Source organism: Sinocyclocheilus grahami, unplaced genomic scaffold (genome assembly GCF_001515645.1).
Source record: "Sinocyclocheilus grahami isolate Dianchi unplaced genomic scaffold, SAMN03320097.WGS_v1.1 scaffold45.1, whole genome shotgun sequence".
NCBI classification, from domain to species: domain Eukaryota; kingdom Metazoa; phylum Chordata; class Actinopteri; order Cypriniformes; family Cyprinidae; genus Sinocyclocheilus; species Sinocyclocheilus grahami.
This window is the reverse complement of record NW_015505224.1, coordinates 187,276-207,054: the sequence shown is the minus strand read 5'-3', so window position 1 is coordinate 207,054 and position 19,779 is coordinate 187,276. Positions and strand designations below refer to the sequence as shown.

At 42.9% G+C, this 19,779-nt stretch overlaps 1 protein-coding gene across 2 annotated transcripts in view; it reads right to left on the bottom strand.

Annotated features, from left to right (window-relative positions):
- Nucleotides 1-35: 35 nt before the first annotated feature.
- The window catches only part of LOC107582484 (exocyst complex component 3-like protein 4), a 21,632-nt gene continuing 1,888 nt past the window's right edge, over nt 36-19,779 (bottom strand). The window contains exons 3-14 of one of the 2 annotated variants that reach the window (XM_016268332.1): nt 17,709-17,789; nt 16,786-16,998; nt 14,769-15,378; nt 13,511-13,628; nt 13,275-13,400; nt 10,623-10,723; nt 3,543-3,641; nt 1,934-2,057; nt 1,520-1,642; nt 1,257-1,409; nt 1,054-1,172; nt 36-959 (exon numbers count right to left, since the gene is read on the bottom strand). In XM_016268332.1, the coding sequence (XP_016123818.1) occupies nt 743-959; nt 1,054-1,172; nt 1,257-1,409; nt 1,520-1,642; nt 1,934-2,057; nt 3,543-3,641; nt 10,623-10,723; nt 13,275-13,400; nt 13,511-13,628; nt 14,769-15,378; nt 16,786-16,998; nt 17,709-17,789 (2,084 nt within the window). In that variant the 3' untranslated portion in view covers nt 36-742. The remainder of the gene's footprint in view (nt 960-1,053; nt 1,173-1,256; nt 1,410-1,519; nt 1,643-1,933; nt 2,058-3,542; nt 3,642-10,622; nt 10,724-13,274; nt 13,401-13,510; nt 13,629-14,768; nt 15,379-16,785; nt 16,999-17,708; nt 17,790-19,779) is intronic. The other variant, XM_016268334.1, reaches the window with a different exon arrangement.

Here is a 19,779-nt window from a genome sequence, read left to right as displayed (position 1 = left end):
TTAACAATGGCTAAACCAGATAACCTTCATCAGTCTATTTGCATATAAATAGCCTACTAGCCATTTAATAGTGTTCACCGGTTTACCTTACCTGATATGAATAGCAATAATTGTTTTACGCTAGAGGGCCAAAAAAAAAAAACAGTCCAAGTTTGAGATCTAGAAAATCAATTTAAAACCAAATGAACGTTTTCAAATCATAATTGTTAAAAACAGAGAGACATGTTTAGGAAGAAATACTAAACTGATCAGTAATTCAGAATAATAATGCATGTAGATATTGGGAAGTGCACTGCTGTTTGTTGTTTATAGAGACCACTGGTGGTGTAGAGAAGATGCTTTGATAGGGTTCACAACATTTACAACTTATTTGACTTATTTACTACTTACAGCAGTAAAGAGTGAAGACAATCAGAAAGACATCAATTTAACATTGAATGTGAGCTTATAGTAGTTTGTAGAGGATTCCTGAAACTGGCATGCATTTTTGAGAAAGCTTCTTGACTAGGATGTGGCATCTAGAAATATCAAATTTTTAAGGCCTAGTGGTATTTTATTATTATTTACTAATTAGTTAACATTAACAAATGGCATACATATGATCACAACACACTAAAAACATTGTAGCCCCTTCTTTACCTCATCTATTTCCCAAAAACATTCCTTATTGCTCATACATTAGACATATGGTCGCTTTCAAACAGTGCAATGATTATTTCCACTTCAAATAAAATGAAGTGCATTAGCTGTCCGGTCCAATGAAGGACAGACAGGAGAAGGGTGTACCAGCCAGGCAGTCTGTGTTAACCGCTGCTTGAATCTCACTAAAGAGAGCCTGCTCTCTATTCCCAGTATTCCCTGTTCTCTGTTTCAGCTCTGCCAGCTTCTGTAGTATAGCATGCTTTTCCCTGCCTCTTATAATTCCTCGGAAGTACAGCACAGCTGAGAGATGACCCTTCCTGAAATGAGTAAAACATTGGTTGAAGTAAAGTAAAACGAGCAATGTTACATTAACAGACATGGTAAATCTACAGCCAGTAATATGACTCTCACCTGATATCTGGATAGTTCTCAACTAATGGCTGTAGGTTACGTTTTACATCACTTTTTTTGCACCCAATGATATTGCTCAGCTGGTTCCCGACTGGATGGAGCCAGTCTAAGGAGGAGTTCTACAAAAAATGATACGTAAGGAACATGTTAGGATGTTTTGATGAAAAGCACAGCTGTACAGAGTGGCATTATGGAGACTGTACCATATCTTGGAAGATCTCCTTCAGTTTCTCCCACTGATTTGTGATCTTAGTGGCCGCTGTCTCATTCTTCCTGTTTTTGCATGAGTAGTTATTCTTCATCAGCTGAGATACATATTCTTTCACCACAAAAAAGTGAGCTTCATTCACAAAAGCCTAAAGAGGCATAAATGGTGGAAATAGAGAAAAAAATTATGGCACTCTCAAGCTGTAGCAGAGTGGTTACATTAGAGTATATTAATGCAACCAACTGTTTGCACTCTCACCTGCTTATGTTTTGGGGTCATGTACTTGCTCTGTTCAGAAAGAGTCTCAGTTTTGTGGATCAGCTGTAAAAAGTCTTCATCAAATGAAAACCATTTCCCTGTCATCTGTCTCCTGAGGAAGGGCTACAAACAGAAGCTCTTTAATACTTAATATTCACTCACTCCACTATAAAACGTATACATTCAGTTAATTATTAAATTCCAGTCGCATATTCACAGACATTATTTATTAGTGATTCAGTGATTTATTTACTTCTAGAATCCTGCAGATATGTAGTATTGCTTTGTATTCAAATAAATACTTCATAAAAGTTGTTTGCCTGTCATAATCTGCATGACACAGAGTCTGGTGTGACTCTTAAAGTACTGCCATTGTTTAACAATGAGAAAGGTGTGCATTTCAGAAGCTCACACCTTGACATCTGTTTTGAAGTTCTTCATCACAGCTTGACTCAAACTGGTGGTCAGTCTATCTATTTCTTTTTGAACCAACTCCAGCTGAATTGGGCAGGTGTTTTTATAGCTCTCCATGTGCTCTCTGGAGGAAAAAACAAAATGTCACTGTTTTTTTTGGAAATTATACTGTTTTGTAGTATTGTCGTGTCAGCTTTATTTAACTAAATAGTTTATAAAATGTGGGAGTTTTTTTCTGTTTGCGGTGTGTATTTTGCTCTTTATGTCCACTTTATGTACAGTACAGTTGTAAAATAAAAAGTATAATAACAATATTTGTTTGCATATATTTTTTGCTTAATCTTTATATACAAAGATGAATTCTTGAAAGGACTGTGTACTGACATGTTTTCTGTAAGTAATCTAAGTAATGTTACATTGATTTATGCTCCCAGAAATCACAATAGTATTGTAATAGTCTAGTAAAATCATTTAGTTCTCTAACATGAAACCCATACAAATGCATTCACCTGGATATAATTATTTGTTAGTGTATGCACTATAGTGTAACACTACCATTGTACACTTTGGGGATTGTAAGATTTTTTAAATGTTTTTTGAAAAAAGTGCTCACCAAAGCTGCATTTACTTGATCAAAAAACAGTAATATTGTTGAATATTGATAGAATTCATTATAACTTCTTTATATTTTAAAATATAATTTCTTCCTGTGATGGCAAAGTTGAATTTTCAGCATCATTACTCCAGTCTTCAGTATCATATGATCCTTCAGAAATTATTCTAATATGCTAACCTGATGCATACGAAACATTATCAGAATTGAAAACAGGTGTGCGGGTTTTCTGTGTAAACTATGATCACGAAAAACAAGTATTAATTTCATTAAAAAATCATAACAAATAATCTTAGTGACCCGAAACCTTTGGTAGTGATTCACATTTGGCAAATGGATTGGATTACAGCTAATAAGCTTAAGGGTTTTAGGTTGCCTAACAACAATAGGATGAATTTGTCATAATAAAACTGTACTGTAATGCAGCGTTTTCTGCTTTGTAATATTTAAGAAATAATCAATAATGCACTCACATCTAAAATCTCTTAATTTTATGATTTTTTTTCATATACCCCTCATGTTTAGTTAGAATTTCCCAAGGTCTTTGGTTTAAGTTTTGGAGACACACATCCAATGGTTTCCATCCTTCAGGCATTCCCCGCTGTCAGGGACTTCCCCTGCCAACTGCCTTATTGCCTCTACTGTGTGTAGCACATATTCCCAGAAATCACATGACTGATTGTTATGTTAGTTTTTTTATTCATGGTATTTAAAACGACTAGCTAAAATACACCTGACACCTAAACTGAGTGATTATGATTATGAAAATATTAGAATATCAAATGAAAATTCTTCCATCAATATAAATGTGAATGTTACCATGTAGCTTTTCTCCTTCTATTAAAGACCTCCTGGCTCTGGAAACACAAAATCTTTCTAAATGGGTGCTCATTAATAAAGGAACTAGAATGCAGCTGGCTATATATTATTTCTGCTCCTCCCAAAAAAGTTTAAATGAAAATGACTTTTGGGCATTGTGTTGTGTAATTGACTTACTTCAGGGCACTAAAGCTGTTGATGTAGCTGATGTGATACTCTGCCCAAAGAGAGGAGCTAGAGAGAGGACTGCTCCACTCAACAAATGCTGACTCAAACCTACAGAGACAAGTAACCACAGTCAGTCATACAGAGAATTAAAACAAGCAAACAAAAACAATTAAATTCCGCCCAAATTCTATGCAATAAATCTAAAAACACATAAATGACCTAATTTGTCAGATATTATTGAGGCAAAATAAACATGGAAATGTGTCTATGGGAAAGATGTGTCATATGAATAGACTGGCAAAAAGAAACGTCTCCGGTTACTATCGTAACCTTGGTTCCCTGCGAGCGGGAACGAGGCATCACGGACACATTTCTCCGTTATGGGAACTCCTTCCCTTCCAACCTTTCAGAAGTCCTATTGGCTCACGCTAGTCCAAATGACTGGCCAATTGTCACGACGTATGCAAATCGCATGTAAATACTGACGAGCTCAAGAGGCAGTATAAAATGTGGTGCACGCGACAATTACGTCAGAATCTGATACTGAACGTCCCTTAGCTGGTCGAGTAGCGAACACGGCAACTTCCGTGATGTCTCATTCCTGCTCTCAGGGAACCGAGGTTACGATAGTAACCGAAGACGTTCCCTCTCGAGCTTTCACGAGACATCAAGGAGACATTTCTCCGTTATGGGAACAATATTCAATCCCGCCCTGAGAGAGGCTATGAGCAGCCTGTACAAGTCACATACTCAGCAAAGATAGAACACACACACACACCATTCCAATAACCAATAGCGACGCTTGTAGGCGGGCTCGCAGCTGATAGGTGGAGATAAGTCAATGAGCCTCTAAAACCCAGGTATACAATTTGCATATCTGGTCAGTAATAACGTAGGCTGCGCTGAGAACAGGGCAGAAGAAACAACAGTACTGGAAGGGCTGCACAGAGATAACTGTGTTTAAGCAGCATAACACATAACATGATAATGGTAGCACGAAGTGAATCAGACATGAATAACAGGAAGCTGCACTGAGTACAGGGCAGACAACAACAACAATAGCATAGAGTGCCGTGCAGAGTAATACTGTGCAAGGCAGCATAACACACATGAATAGAGGTAGAATGAACGTGAATCAGTCACTCACCGACAGCACTTGGGAGGCTAAGGACTGAACGTCCAGCTTGTAAAACCTGGCAAAGGTATTCTGAGAAGACCAGCCGGCTGCAAAGCATATATCTTGAATAGACTTACCTCTTGACCACGCCCAGGAGGAGGCGATAGCCCTTGTTGAGTGGGCCCTAATGTGCAAAGGGCATTCCAAACCTTGGTTCTGACCACAGCCCCGAAGCCGGCATGCCCTTGCACACTGCTCCCCATCCGCGAGTCGATGCGTCCGTCGTGACCATGACGCACGACGTCACCAAGCCCAGGGGAACTCCCCGGCTGAAGAGATCTGGGTTGCGCCATGGCCTCAGAGCTTCGATGCAGCCACGGGAGACCACGATGCACAAATGGCCCAAAGTCCACGCCGTCCAAGGGACTCAAGATTTCAGCCATAACTGCAGCGGGTGCATGTGTAGTAAGCCCTGATGACATACCGCTGAAGCAGACGCCATGAGTCCCAGCAGCCTCTGAAATTCCTTCAAGTGAACAGAGCTGCCCAGTCTGAAATGGCGCAGGGAAGACAAAATGGCCGCCGAGCGCTCCTGAGAGAGTCGAAGCACACCCCCAGATATGTTATAGACTGACTCGGGGCGAGAATGCTCTTCTGCATGTTGACACATAGCCCTAGGGACTCCAAGTGATGAAGCAGTGTGTCTATATGGCTGACTAGCGTGTCCCGGGACTGAGCTCAAATCAGCCAATCGCGCATCCCGCTCACTCTGATGGGGGGAAAATGCTGCATCCATGCACTTCGAGAAAGTGCGTGGGGCCAAAGCCAGCCTGAACGGGAGAAGAGAGTATTGGTACGCTGTGCCCTCGAAAGCAAACCTCAGAAAGTGTCTGTGATGCCGTGCTATCTGAATGTGAAAGTACGCGTCCTTTAAGTCCACGGACGCAAACCAGTCCCCAGGGTGAATTTGCGGCAGGATCTGTTTCAGCGTTATCATCCTGAACGGACGCTTGCAAAGCGCTCTGTTGATGGGCCTGAGATCTAGAATCGGGTGGAGTCCCTCGTCTCTTTTGGGTACCACGAAATAGCGGCTGTAAAACCCGCTCTCCGGCTCGCTCGGCGGGACTTGCTCTATCGTTCCTTTTTCGAGCAGACTGCATACCTCTTGTCTCAGAACCGGGGCATTTTGAGGCAATGTTAGAGACTGCACCACACCATTTAAACGGGGTGGTCTGCATCTGAATTGAAGGGTATTCCCACGCTCTATCACACCGAGTAGCCAGCGCGAGATTCCCGGAATAACTTCCCACGCGCCCAGGAACTGACATAGCGGCTTTTGCGGCGGTGGTCCTGCACGGCTTTGAGGGGAGGCTGATGTCTGAGCCTAGGGTCTTGGCTGCTGCAGGACACAGGTGCGCATGAGGCAGGGCAAGCGGTGCGCCATTGACTGAGTGAGGAGGAAAGAGCTCTTTTTGTGAGAGTGTATGCATTTTTATTGAATGAACTTCCAACACACAAACATTTGAACACATGAACTTGTGGCTCTTGGGAGCCGGGCCCCTCGCGCACTCTCCTCCTCTGTTCAGGACAACGGCTTAGCAGCTGGGGGCAGGCAAGAGTCACGTCGCCGGCTCCTCCGCTGGCCGTGGCACTTCCTCCGGACATCTGGCTCCTGGCGAGGAGCAGTAGCAGTCACCGCCGTGGTCGCTGACCTGGGGTTATCCCTCCGTTGGGAAGAGCCAGGTGCCGACGAGGACCTGGATCTCGCCGTCTGCTGCTGGAAAGCAAGCCTCAGCATCACGTGACTCATGGCTTTGGCGCGCTTTTGAGCCTCCGTAAAGCATTCAATAATGGACTCCACGGCGTCACCAAAGACAGTCACAGGAGCGTTCAGCAGCACTTTACGGTCAGCATCCTTGAGGTCAGCCAGGTTTAACCATAGGTGCCTTTCAAGCACGACCATAAAACCCATGGCCTTTCCCACGGCATAGCCTTTCCCACGGCCTCGCTTTGTCGCCAGCAGCATGAAGTCCGTCGCCGCGCGCTGATCCTTAATAGCCTCCGCAGTGAGGGCTCTGCCATCCGCCGCCTGCAGGCGCTTCGCCTGGAAAACCTGCAGCACTGCCATGGTGTGCAGTGCGGAAGCCACCCCGTCATCAGACGCACACGCTTTATTAGCGAGGTGGGCGGTGGTCATGCACGGCTTCGAGGGGAGGCTGATGTCTGAGCCTAGGGTCTTGGTTGCTGCAGGACACCTCGACTGGGGGAGAGTGCACATACCCGTGGGCCTCCGCTCCATCCACGTGGGAAAAGATGGCCTGTGTGGCAGAGTGGACGCACGCCGATTGGGGAGCAGACCACGTTTTCACCAGCTGCTCTTGTACGTTGGTGAAGAAGGGGACCAACGCCCTCGAGTCAGTTTTCCGGGTGGACCTGAAATACCAGGAGTCGAGCTTACTCCTGGCAGGCTTCTCTGGAGGACACCAGGTAAGCTCCAACTCCTGGACAGCCTTCGACAGAAATCTTATGAGCTCCTCCTGGAGGTCTGGGGATCCCATGCTGTCCGGTTGATCGGGCTCCGATCCCACCCAATCCTCCCTCTCCGAGGCCGAAATGGATATCGAGTCATCCCCCTCCTCCTGGCCAAAGGACACAAGCTCCGCGATGTTGGAAGGAGGGTGGAAGCAGTCCTCGGGGAAGGAAACTGGGGAACAGGGTGATCGTTGGGGTTGGTGGAGCGGCAAGACGACGCTTCCATCACCAGGAGCGAGAGGGATACGTCGTGACAATTGGCCAGTCATTTGGACTGGCGTGAGCCAATAGGACTTCAGAAAGGTTGGAAGGGAAGGAGTTCCTATAACAGAGAAATGTCTCTGTGATGTCTCGTGAAAGCTCGAGAGGGAACGTCTAGGTTACTTGTGTAACCCTCGTTCCCTGAAGGAGGGAACGGAGACGTTACGTCAGTGACTGACGAATTGGGATCTCGCCCGAGAGCCCAATCACCTTCGAGTGTTAACTAAACAAGCCAATGACAGTTGGCGTGCGTGTTTCGCCACGCGCACCCCGCCCCGCAGCGCGGATATAAAAGGAGAGCGCGTGCAAACGCACATCAGTTTTTCGCTGAGGAGCCGAGACTGCGTGCCCCGGCCGTACAGCGGTGGTACAGCAACTGTGGCAACGGAACGTAACGTCTCCGTGACCTCCTTCAGGGAACGAGGGTTACACAAGTAACCTAGACGTTCCCATTCAGTCAGTCACGTTCAACGTTACGTCAGTGACTGACGAATTGGGATCCGTATGGAAAACGCCACTATTGCTGACCCCCTCCAGTGCCCTGCGGAAGCCGGCAAGTCCCCCCACACCAGCTGGGGCGGAAGATAGGACAGCGGCTAGGCAGAGGTGACCGCCACTGCTGTTCCATACAGTGGTGCATTGGATAACACTGGGAAAGCGTACCCAGTTGGGACGCTACGGAAGCCACATCCCGCACATAGGAGGTATCATGTGGAATTACACATATGGACTGGCCCAGGGCAGTACTACATATGGAAGTCTCTGCGGTAGACTCAACCCACCTGGGGTGAGATCACTACACTGCAGAGATGGCAGGGAACGACTGCCAGGGAAAGACACGGGCTCACCGAGAGGGGAGCCGTACCGTGGAAGAATACACATGTGGGATCACCCGAAGGGGGAATCACTACACACGGGCACCTAGCCCAGCACAAGGGCTGACCTTGGGCATGCACACGAGTGCTGAGCCTGGCGTCTGGCGCCCCGCCACGCCTGACCGCCGAGGGTGCGGGAGGAACTCCACCAGGGTTCGCCATGGGGAACTGAATGAGGAGCACAAGAGCGCACGTATCCGGTCCGTAGAGGGGAATGGCGCAGCAAGCGTGATCGACACCGAGCAGGTCCGGTGTTACTGCCTACCTGAGGCGAGTACACGAGAGGACACGGGCTCTACACGCTCGGCGGGACTTGCTCTATCGTTCCTTTTTCGAGCAGACTGCATACCTCTTGTCTCAGAACCGGGGCATTTTGAGGCAATGTTAGAGACTGCACCACACCATTTAAACGGGGTGGTCTGCATCTGAATTGAAGGGTATTCCCACGCTCTATCACACCGAGTAGCCAGCGCGAGATTCCCAGAATAACTTCCCATGTGCTCAGGAACTGACATAGTGGCTTTAGCAGCTTGGTCGTTGGATGTGCCGGCGAGTGCTGCATGACTATAACCTGTGTGGGCGGCCACTGCACACTGCTCTGAGGCAGGGCAAGCGGTGCGGCATTGACTGAGTGAGGAGGAAAGAGCTCTTTTTGTGAGAGTGTATGCATTTTTATTGAATGAACTTCCAACACACAAACATTTGAACACATGAACTTGTGGCTCTTGGGAGCCGGGCCCCTCGCGCACTCTCCTCCTCTGTTCAGGACAACGGCTTAGCAGCTGGGGGCAGGCAAGAGTCACGTCGCCGGCTCCTCCGCTGGCCGTGGCACTTCCTCCGGACATCTGGCTCCTGGCGAGGAGCAGTAGCAGTCACCGCCGTGGTCGCTGACCTGGGGTTATCCCTCCGTTGGGAAGAGCCAGGTGCCGACGAGGACCTGGATCTCGCCGTCTGCTGCTGGAAAGCAAGCCTCAGCATCACGTGACTCATGGCTTTGGCGCGCTTTTGAGCCTCCGTAAAGCATTCAATAATGGACTCCACGGCGTCACCAAAGACAGTCACAGGAGCGTTCAGCAGCACTTTACGGTCAGCATCCTTGAGGTCAGCCAGGTTTAACCATAGGTGCCTTTCAAGCACGACCATAAAACCCATGGCCTTTCCCACGGCATAGCCTTTCCCACGGCCTCGCTTTGTCGCCAGCAGCATGAAGTCCGTCGCCGCGCGCTGATCCTTAATAGCCTCCGCAGTGAGGGCTCTGCCATCCGCCGCCTGCAGGCGCTTCGCCTGGAAAACCTGCAGCACTGCCATGGTGTGCAGTGCGGAAGCCACCCCGTCATCAGACGCACACGCTTTATTAGCGAGGTGGGCGGTGGTCATGCACGGCTTCGAGGGGAGGCTGATGTCTGAGCCTAGGGTCTTGGTTGCTGCAGGACACCTCGACTGGGGGAGAGTGCACATACCCGTGGGCCTCCGCTCCATCCACGTGGGAAAAGATGGCCTGTGTGGCAGAGTGGACGCACGCCGATTGGGGAGCAGACCACGTTTTCACCAGCTGCTCTTGTACGTTGGTGAAGAAGGGGACCAACGCCCTCGAGTCAGTTTTCCGGGTGGACCTGAAATACCAGGAGTCGAGCTTACTCCTGGCAGGCTTCTCTGGAGGACACCAGGTAAGCTCCAACTCCTGGACAGCCTTCGACAGAAATCTTATGAGCTCCTCCTGGAGGTCTGGGGATCCCATGCTGTCCGGTTGATCGGGCTCCGATCCCACCCAATCCTCCCTCTCCGAGGCCGAAATGGATATCGAGTCATCCCCCTCCTCCTGGCCAAAGGACACAAGCTCCGCGATGTTGGAAGGAGGGTGGAAGCAGTCCTCGGGGAAGGAAACTGGGGAACAGGGTGATCGTTGGGGTTGGTGGAGCGGCAAGACGACGCTTCCATCACCAGGAGCGAGAGGGATACGTCGTGACAATTGGCCAGTCATTTGGACTGGCGTGAGCCAATAGGACTTCAGAAAGGTTGGAAGGGAAGGAGTTCCTATAACAGAGAAATGTCTCTGTGATGTCTCGTGAAAGCTCGAGAGGGAACGTCTAGGTTACTTGTGTAACCCTCGTTCCCTGAAGGAGGGAACGGAGACGTTACGTCAGTGACTGACGGTCAAATTAGCACATAAAGATATAACAGCCGTTAAGTGAAATAAACTTGATTAGCTGTCCCCTGTACAAAAAATGTAGACTACAGAAGCTTTTAGTGTTATAGAATTACAAAACTGACTTCCAATTAGCATATTAGTCCTTTATCACAAACCGTTTTAGAAAGGTCTTCAGTTCCTCTAAACAGGAACACACAACATTCTGCTCAAGGTTCACATCGATTCTTCTGGATCCTTGTACATGCCCTTTAATATTCTGGGAAAGAAAACATCATAAATGTGTTTTTGTAACCTTGTGCTGTTTTTTTTTTAATTACAGTGTCCTCAAAAAGATTTGGTCACTTAAACCACTTAGAAATGTCTAAACGTCATTGAATTAGACTTTTAAAAAATACTTAAACTAAGTGGCAGCTGCACACAAATGATGCTAGAATTAACTTTTTTACAATAACACAGATCAGTACTCTGAACAATTCACAAACATTTTATCATTTAAAACTGAACAAACTTCTTTGTGTGAAATTATTTACTTGAAAAGTGAAAAAAATCAAAACATTACAGTGGCTTAATGCTGCCTCCATGTGTTATCACACTTATCAAATATAAGAGTCTATGAGAAACTTGGAGATAATTTTGATACCAGTGTTTCCGAGTTGGCCGGGCGGTGGGCCATAAACTTTAAGAAGGAGGAAACCATTGCTGTAGTAACTGTTAAGTTCTATAAATTTTTCCTTTAATATCTACATTGCTTTTTCTTGCAATTACAGTCAACCCTCTACATTGTGAGTAAATCACTTGCATATGCGACTAAATCTTCACTCTCTGCGACTAAACGATGTCTAATATTAGCCAATGGCTAATAAATTCTCAGATTTTACTCACCAGTGTGTGAGTTGGAGGCTAAGTATAAGTTTAGCACAGATATATTTTCACTCACCGAACACTCTGACTGAGCGCTTCAGAGTTTCACTCTCCTTCAAGCAATCTGTGCTATTTTTCAGTTCATCTCAATGGATGCGCAGTGCACCTGTATTTGACGTACCGTAAACTCTAGTGTAACGGTCGCTTTGGTGAGAGCAGAGAGAGAGAGCAAGAGAGTCTTGCAGAATTGACGCGCTACATGTAAACGATATTCTCTGTTGTATTTTCCTGTCAAAATGTTTTGATTTCAGCAAATCAGTCTGAGCAAACGCAAACAACCTGATTAATATTCATGAATCCAGCAGCTCGTTAATCTATAGTGCGTTTTATACTGTTCTTATTAGTAGAATTCGTATTATTATTATTATTATCATCATCATCATCTTATCAGTATTATTGTTAGTTTTTTCCCATCTACATACAGAACACTGAATGACCAAAAAAGCACCACCACCAGTCCTAAATTCAGTTAAAATGTCTATGCATTCATACATGGTTACTAAGTGTTAATTCTAATTACTAAAGTTCTATCATTAAATAATACTTGATTATCCTAATATCATATTATAATGGTTGACTGACTGATGTTAAGAGTGTACTTTCAGATATTTCAGAGCTGTTTTAACTGAAAGAAACTTGCACTGACTGATCTTAAAATTGATCAGTGCTTCTGTTTTGTCTCAAAATGCACACCAGTAATGTTTTTTCTAAGGCACGTTAATAAAAATTACTTAAATGTCCTAATTGAACTATTGCCTAGTCCTGGCTTAGTCTAAGCCCTGTCTGTGAAACCAGGCCATACAGTATTATACAGTGTGAATATATATATATACAGGTGCATCTCAATAAATTAGAATGTCGTGGAAAAGTTCATTTATTTCAGTAATTCAACTCAAATTGTGAAACTTGTGTATTAAATAAATTCAGTGCACACAGACTGAAGTAGCTTAAGTCTTTGGTTCTTTTAATTGTGATGATTTTGGCTCACATTTAACAAAAACCCACCAATTCACTATCTCAACAAATTAGAATACTTCATAAGACCAATAAAAAACATTTTTAGTGAATTGTTGGCCTTCTGGAAAGTATGTTCATTTACTGTACATGTACTCAATACTTGGTAGGGGCTCCTTTTACTTTAATTATTTAATTACTTGCCTCAATTCGGCGTGGCATGGAGGTGATCAGTTTGTGGCACTGCTGAGGTGGTATGGAAGCCCAGGTTTCTTTGATATTTAGTATACCAGTCTGGCGAGTAAACTAAAACATTTACTAGCCAATGGCAATTTAATTGCCAAGGTGTCCGTAGAGGGCTGTGCAGTCATGTATATTTATGTATATGTATATAAATAATAATTTGATGCATATTGTGTGTATTTTACTCAGTGAAAACAGCATTTATTTGACTGAAACTTCAGAATCGACAGCAAGATGACTCTAGATAGCATGGTGAATGTATACAATAGATGTACACAATAAATTTTATTCAAAATCCATTCGATATTGGTGAATATCTTACCGTAAATACATTTATACTTTAATAAGATTTCCCCAAGAAATAGGCAATAATGAACCTGGTTTCCTCTATGATTCCTATTTGTTCTGATAACAAAGCACTTAAACATGACAAACTCGTAATTACGACTTCATAAATGCGAAGCAGGAAATTTCAGATAGCATATGAAGGCATCATAACTTTCCTAATAGGTTTTGGGGCCCCTATAAGTTAATATAAATGTCCTATACTGCCCTCTATTGGTAAACCAATGCCCTCATGAGTTTGTGGCCATATAAATGGGAAATCAAAGGACTTTCCTTTAACGCTAATTTGATTTCCATTTAAAACCAAGGGAAGGTGAGCTAATTATGAAAGTCTGCAGTCTTACCGTCCAGATGTCCATGTCAATGTGTGAGCAGTAGATTCCCTCATTAATCATTGGTTTTCTTTTTTCTTTCCACATTTCCTCATTCTCCAAGTCAATAATTCTGTTGAGTGATGTTTTCATGTCAGCCTATCAAGAGTACAGGTTACACTGAATTCAGAAACTCTCAGTTATCTGACACCACACTGTCAGTACGATCTCGCTTCTAGCATTGACAATGACAAATGTTTGTTAACTACCTGTAAGCGTGCACAGTATTTGTCTTTTATCTGATTAAGGAAATCTTTGTCCACTGGCAGTGCTCTCTGATCTTCCTTCAGCTCAGGCCGCAGAGAGATGCTTCCCATTAACTTCTCACTATGGAAAGATAAATTAAATTCAGGTACATAAGTAAGTACATTTTTAAGATAAAGCCATAATCACAACCTTTTAAAGTAGTAGTACAGTCACAATGAATCTCATCAACTGGATCACAAATGAGTATCCATATAAGGTCTGAAGAAGGCTGGAATAAATCACGATGAGCTATTTATCACACTGAGGCACAGCTGTGTATGGGTCTTTTAAAAACACATTCATGAGACCACTAGACCTTTCACGATTTGAGACGTGGATGTTTAGAGCCTCTGACTGATGCAGTAGGTCACTCTATTGATTGGCTTATGTGAATGAGTTATGTAAATCAAACAAAACTCCTGGTTTGATGTAAACGACATAAAACGCCATTGGTTCTCAGATCAAATGTCATTGAGGTCAAACCTGACGTGGTGTTTAAGTGAACCATGATGGAAAAATTGTCAGACAAAGCTATTATATGGCTTCAGAAGATCTTAAATATATACATCCCTTCAAAGGTTTGGCATAGGATTTGTTTTTCCCAGAAAGGAAATAATACTGACATTTCTATCCTTTTGTTTTGAACTCTTTATTCATCAAATAATTCTGAAAAAATCAGCACAACTGTTTTCAACACTGATAATAATAAGCAATGCTTCTAGAGCAGCAAATCAGCATATTAAAATGATTTCTGATGAATCAAGACAGGAATAAATTACATTTTTAAAATATATTAAAATAGAAAACCATTATTTTAAATTTGAACAATATTTCACAATACTACTGTATTTTTGATCCAAAAGTGGAGCCTTGATGAACATAAAAGACTTAAAGAGACATAAAATGTTCTTACCATTCTTACCAACCCCAAACTTCTGAATGGTACTGTCAATGAAATAATGAAATATGTATTTTTAAGATACTTTAATGGTGTTTTCTGCTGTTTCCAAACTTGAGCCTGAGTTTCCCATTCACTTTTTATAATATGGAACAAACAGCCTGGATATTCTTCAAAAAAAATCAGCTTTTGTGTGTCATAAAAATATACTTCATGAAGGTTTGAACCAGTATGCTTGCTTCAATATCAAAAAGGGTTTTAAGTTAAGTTATATTGACATGCTGTATTTAGAAAAACTAAATCTAAACTGAGGAAAACCTCACCTGGGGTAGCGATGAATAATGAAATCTAGAAGAGCGTAGTAATCTTTCAGCTCTGTCACCTTTTCCAGAAGTCTCTTTAGATGCTCTCCTACAGCTTCATGGTGGCAGGACACATAGGTTTCAAACACATTAAAGTCTGCTGGATATGAGCTCAGAAGTTCAGTCTTCACTCTCTGCAAATCCTCCACCACAGCTTTACCCAGAAGCCCCAGATGCACTGCCAGCCAGGAAGCATTCTTTTCGCGGCTGTCCAGAGGAACTTTCTTCAGTGAATCTCGAACCCCGTTTAGTACCGCATCTTTCCATGCTTCCCTCCATCCCTGCATCGCTCCCCATCTCTTCTCTTCCTCCAGGATAATGTATGCCACATACACCAGCAGCTCTTTATTGTGTGAGGGAAGAGTACTGGAGTTGCGTACAATGGCAGACATTTTGTTCTTTAGTGTGCCATAGAGCAGACTGAGGTCTTTCTCTTTATTGACAAGTTCGATGGGATAGTCTTCTTGATCCAGAGCTTGATGCTCCCGCTGAAGCTCCAGACGTAGTGACAGTAGATTCACGTAGGCCTCCTCTAAATGTTCTGTCTCTATCAGTTTGTTAATCTCCATTACTGCAGAAAATAACAGAAAAAGTAGAACAAAAAGCAAAATATTAGTTTACAGACGGCTGCATGAGTTGTGTCCTGATACTGGAACTTTAACACACTTGCATCAACAACTATCATATTTCATTCAGGAATGTCAGTAGAACAAAAAGCAAAATATTAGTTTACAGACGGCTGCATGAGTTGTGTCCTGATACTGGAACTGTAACACACTTGCATCAACAACTATCATATTTCATTCAGGAATGTCTGATGCCTCTGTCTAGATCTCTGCCACATCAGCTCATGTTTTCTTAAAAACATTGTAAAATATGCTCTGTTTATCCTTGATTAGCCACTAAAGAGTTTCTGATGTGGTGTGGATAATGTCGGCATGTGATGTTCTTTACAGATAAATAGATACTGAACAAAATGTAACTTTGATTGCAAGTCCTCTTCAAGACAGGTGTGCTAAAAAAGCAGGAATAGAACATCTAAGTCACAGTGTGACAGTATATAGTGTTTGTTTTTCTTCTTTTTATCTTCAGCAAAATGACAGCAAATGTTCATTGCCGTTTGGAGTCAGTACATTTTTTTTTTATGTCTTTGAAAGAAGTCTCTTATGCGTTTATTTTAATCAAAACTACAGTAAAAACTATATTTTGTGATATTATCAAATATTATTGTGGAATATTATAAAATAACTGATTTCTATTTCAGTATATTTTAAAATGTAATTTATTCCAGTGATGCAAAGCTGAATTTTCAGCATCATTACTCCAGTCTTCAGTGTCACATGATCCTTCAGAAATCATTCTAATATGCTGATTTTCTGCTCAAGAAACATTTCTTATTATTATCAATGATGAAAACAGTTGTGCTGCTTAATATTTTTGTGGAAACTGTGATACCTTTTTTCCAGGATGAATAAAAAGTTCAAAAGAACAACATTTATTTAATCTATTGTAACATTACAAATGTAAATTTTTGAGCAATTTAATGCTGAACAAACTTTTGAATGGTATGCGGTATGCATATGCGGATTGTTGAGCAGTATGACATTTGGTTATACTACATGAACCTATTTTAAACTGCATTTTTACTTTTTATTGCATGCCTTTTTATGTCAGTTCAAATAAGATTCATCACTTGAATCTTATGGGAACACAGACAAAATGATAAGGATGGGTCCCAGGCCCCAAACTGTGAAAAACCCCTCATCATAGGACTAAGAGCAAACTTTTTAATGTTCATGTTCAGGAAACTAAATATAAATTTAGTAAAGCAAATGACCAAAATGTAATGGTGTAACAAAAATGTTGCCCAGTCCAAATATCTAAAACATTCATATACATTTTCATCAGAAACGATGATGTTTACATTACAACTACTTTGTCAACTGCCTAGAGATGGGACATGCACTCTCACACTCACCTGACAAAGGCATAGGTGGTATCTCTGGCAGAGTATATGTGTCACTGAGCTCCAACACTGTGTCTACGACCTCAGTCTGCTCTTCAGATAAAGTCATGGCCTCTGTGACAGGTTCAAGTGGTTCTTGTTTGTATTTTTTAGTACCCAGACCCAAGCTCTGCCGGATCGATGCCCCTCTCCTTGCCAGTGTACCTGTTATTTCAACTGCAGAATCTGAGAATAACACAAACAGTTACTGGAGACAATTCATGTCATTCTGTATAACGTTCAACAGAGCAAATGGTCTTTAAAAAAAAATCAACATGACCATGTAATATGAAAGCTCTTTTTAGTTACCAGTAATTTTACTCTAAATTTGACCCTTTTATGAATGAATATTTATAATAATAAAAAAAATCTTAATGTACACTTCTGCATTGGTGTGTAACTTTATCCATTTCCTCATACTTTATATATTATACCTTAATGATATGATAAACAGGATATAAAGGTCAAGAGGACACATTCTTTGTTAATGTAACTGTTTTATTAACATAGGAAATAACCATATATTGTAAGCTGTGTTGTTGTGTTTTGTTTTTACATACTGTAAAATAAAAATATGCAAAAGAATAAAATCAAAATGCAGGTGTGAATTACTGTATGAGCTAAAGCTTAAACACCCAAAAAGTTTAAAACATTTCATCAACAAACCTTTCGGCATTGTTTGCAACATTTACTATCAACACTTCCTGTTCAATCAAAATGCAGGTGTGAATTACTGTATGAGCTAAAGCTTAAACACCCAAAAAGTTTAAAACATTTCATCAACAAACCTTTCGGCATTGTTTGCAACATTTACTATCAACACTTCCTGTCATTATAGCCCAAACAGTATTTCACTTATCTAGAGGTGAATCTAGTGACATGCAAACACCAGTCACCTGACATAGTTCTGGTAAGAGAAGTTTTTTCTGTCTTTGGAGTCTGAAGTAAAGATTGTGAGGGAGATCCTCTGATCAAACCTGAAAAGAGAAACATGCAAGGAGCTTCAGCTAATTAAAAGTCTTATAAAATCCAACAAAAATGTTTCACAATTAAGAAATGTAACCCTATTGTTGTAAATTCTCTGAAGATTTGGTATCAGCTCAGAAAGATCTTTAAACTCCCTCAGACCTGCTCTCTGATCCCTATAGCTTGCAATCATGCATCCCATCCCTCACATGTCAGGCTACGGCATAGGCTACTCAGGCTACACAGCCTACGGCATAGGCTACACACGGCATAGGTTCGACACAGAAGTATAAATCGAGACCCCAGAGGTGCAGAGCCCACAGCTCGGGCTGGAGGCCCCATCGAAAGCCCAGAGGTACAGAACCCACAGCTCGGGCTGGGGGTGCCAAACCGTCCTGTTCGTCTGAGAGAGAAGGTCTTGTCTCAGGGGAATGGGCCATGGGGCTGCTGTTAACCGGCTGAGATAGCTCTGAGAACCAAAGTTGGTTCCTCCAGAGCGGGGCCACTAGGGGAACTTTGTGTTCGCCCTCCCATTTTCTTTCTCCCAGGGACCTGTGAGGAAAAAACAGTGGGGCAGAGGGACTTAGTGCCCAGCTTGCCTCACTCTCGCCTTGCAGAGATGACTCTTCTGTCATCTTCGCGCACCCAGACCAGTTTCCCTAGGCTAGTGCGAGCGACATGGTCTCGTTTGGTGGAATCGAGGACAACCAAACTAGGGATGGACGCCAACTATTGTGCTTCCTCTCTAAGGCAGTTGAGGAGCTGGGTTTGGAGTGGTCTGCGCCGGAGGAGCCCACTCGTAACCGTCTGGATGAATGGTTCCTGCCGGGGTGTTGTCAGGCCCCTAATCAGTGAGCCTCTCCTTTCTTCCCGGAGGTCCACGACGAGCTCACGAAATCGTGGCGCGCTTCCTACTCGGCTCGGCCTCCGCATCATCCGCCTTCACTTTCATTGATGGCGCTCAAGAGAAGGGCTACGAGAGGCTGCCTCCTTTAGACCGCTGCCCGCCCACTGCCATTGGATGGAAAGAGAAGGTCGCTCACCCCTCCAAGCCATGCAGGACTATGTCTGCCCTCGCTGGACGTGCATACTCCTCGGTCCAGCGAGGAGTCTCTCCATGCACTCCAGGGCCGTGCTCCAGGTCTTTCAGGCCAAACTCCTCCAATGTATGGATGAGTCGGGACCTGACCCCACAGCTTTCAAGGAGCTGCGCAGTGTAACAGACCTGGCCCACATCTGTTCTTTATTTTGAACAAAGATAAAATAAAAATCGGCTATATTGTGATTATTAATATAGTAATTAATATTAAGAAAGGAAATGGTGGAAACAAAGCAATGTTGCTACTTGATTTTGCTTTGGAACCTTCAGAAAACTTTTAACTCGAGTTTTCTCAGAGCTGACTTTGCTGACTCTATCGACTTCAAATGGGTGTAGCTCAGTCATTTTTTGTCAGATTCCAAGAAATCATACATCATTTTGAAGGTCTTTTAATGGAGAATGTGAAACATATTACATAACATTTTTGAACATTTGCTCATTATGACTCATTTTGCCAGCACATCACATATGTAGAGATGTCTGTATGTGTTTTGTATAAGTACACAATATGAACGGTGTATGTTTATGGAGGTGTATATTTAATTGTACTATATATGGGTTTATTTTTTTCTTTTCCTTTTTTTCTTTTTATTCGATTTGCTCGCAAGAGGGTTGGGGGTTTGTTCTCTAAAATGTGAAAAGCTTTCAAAAACAAATTCAGAAAAGAAAAGAAAAAAAGAAGTTTAGTTTCTTGGCTAACAGTTCACTTGATTATTTACGATTAGGGTTTGCTAGTATAATACTGTTTTTGACTAAACCAAGTTAATACAGCACTGTATACACTCCTTCATTAATACCATAACTTCTGCTTTACCTCTTAAACTACTGACTGTGGGATAGGGCTGTACGATATTGAAGAAAAATGCGATATGCGATAACTCATTAAATAATGCGATATTCGA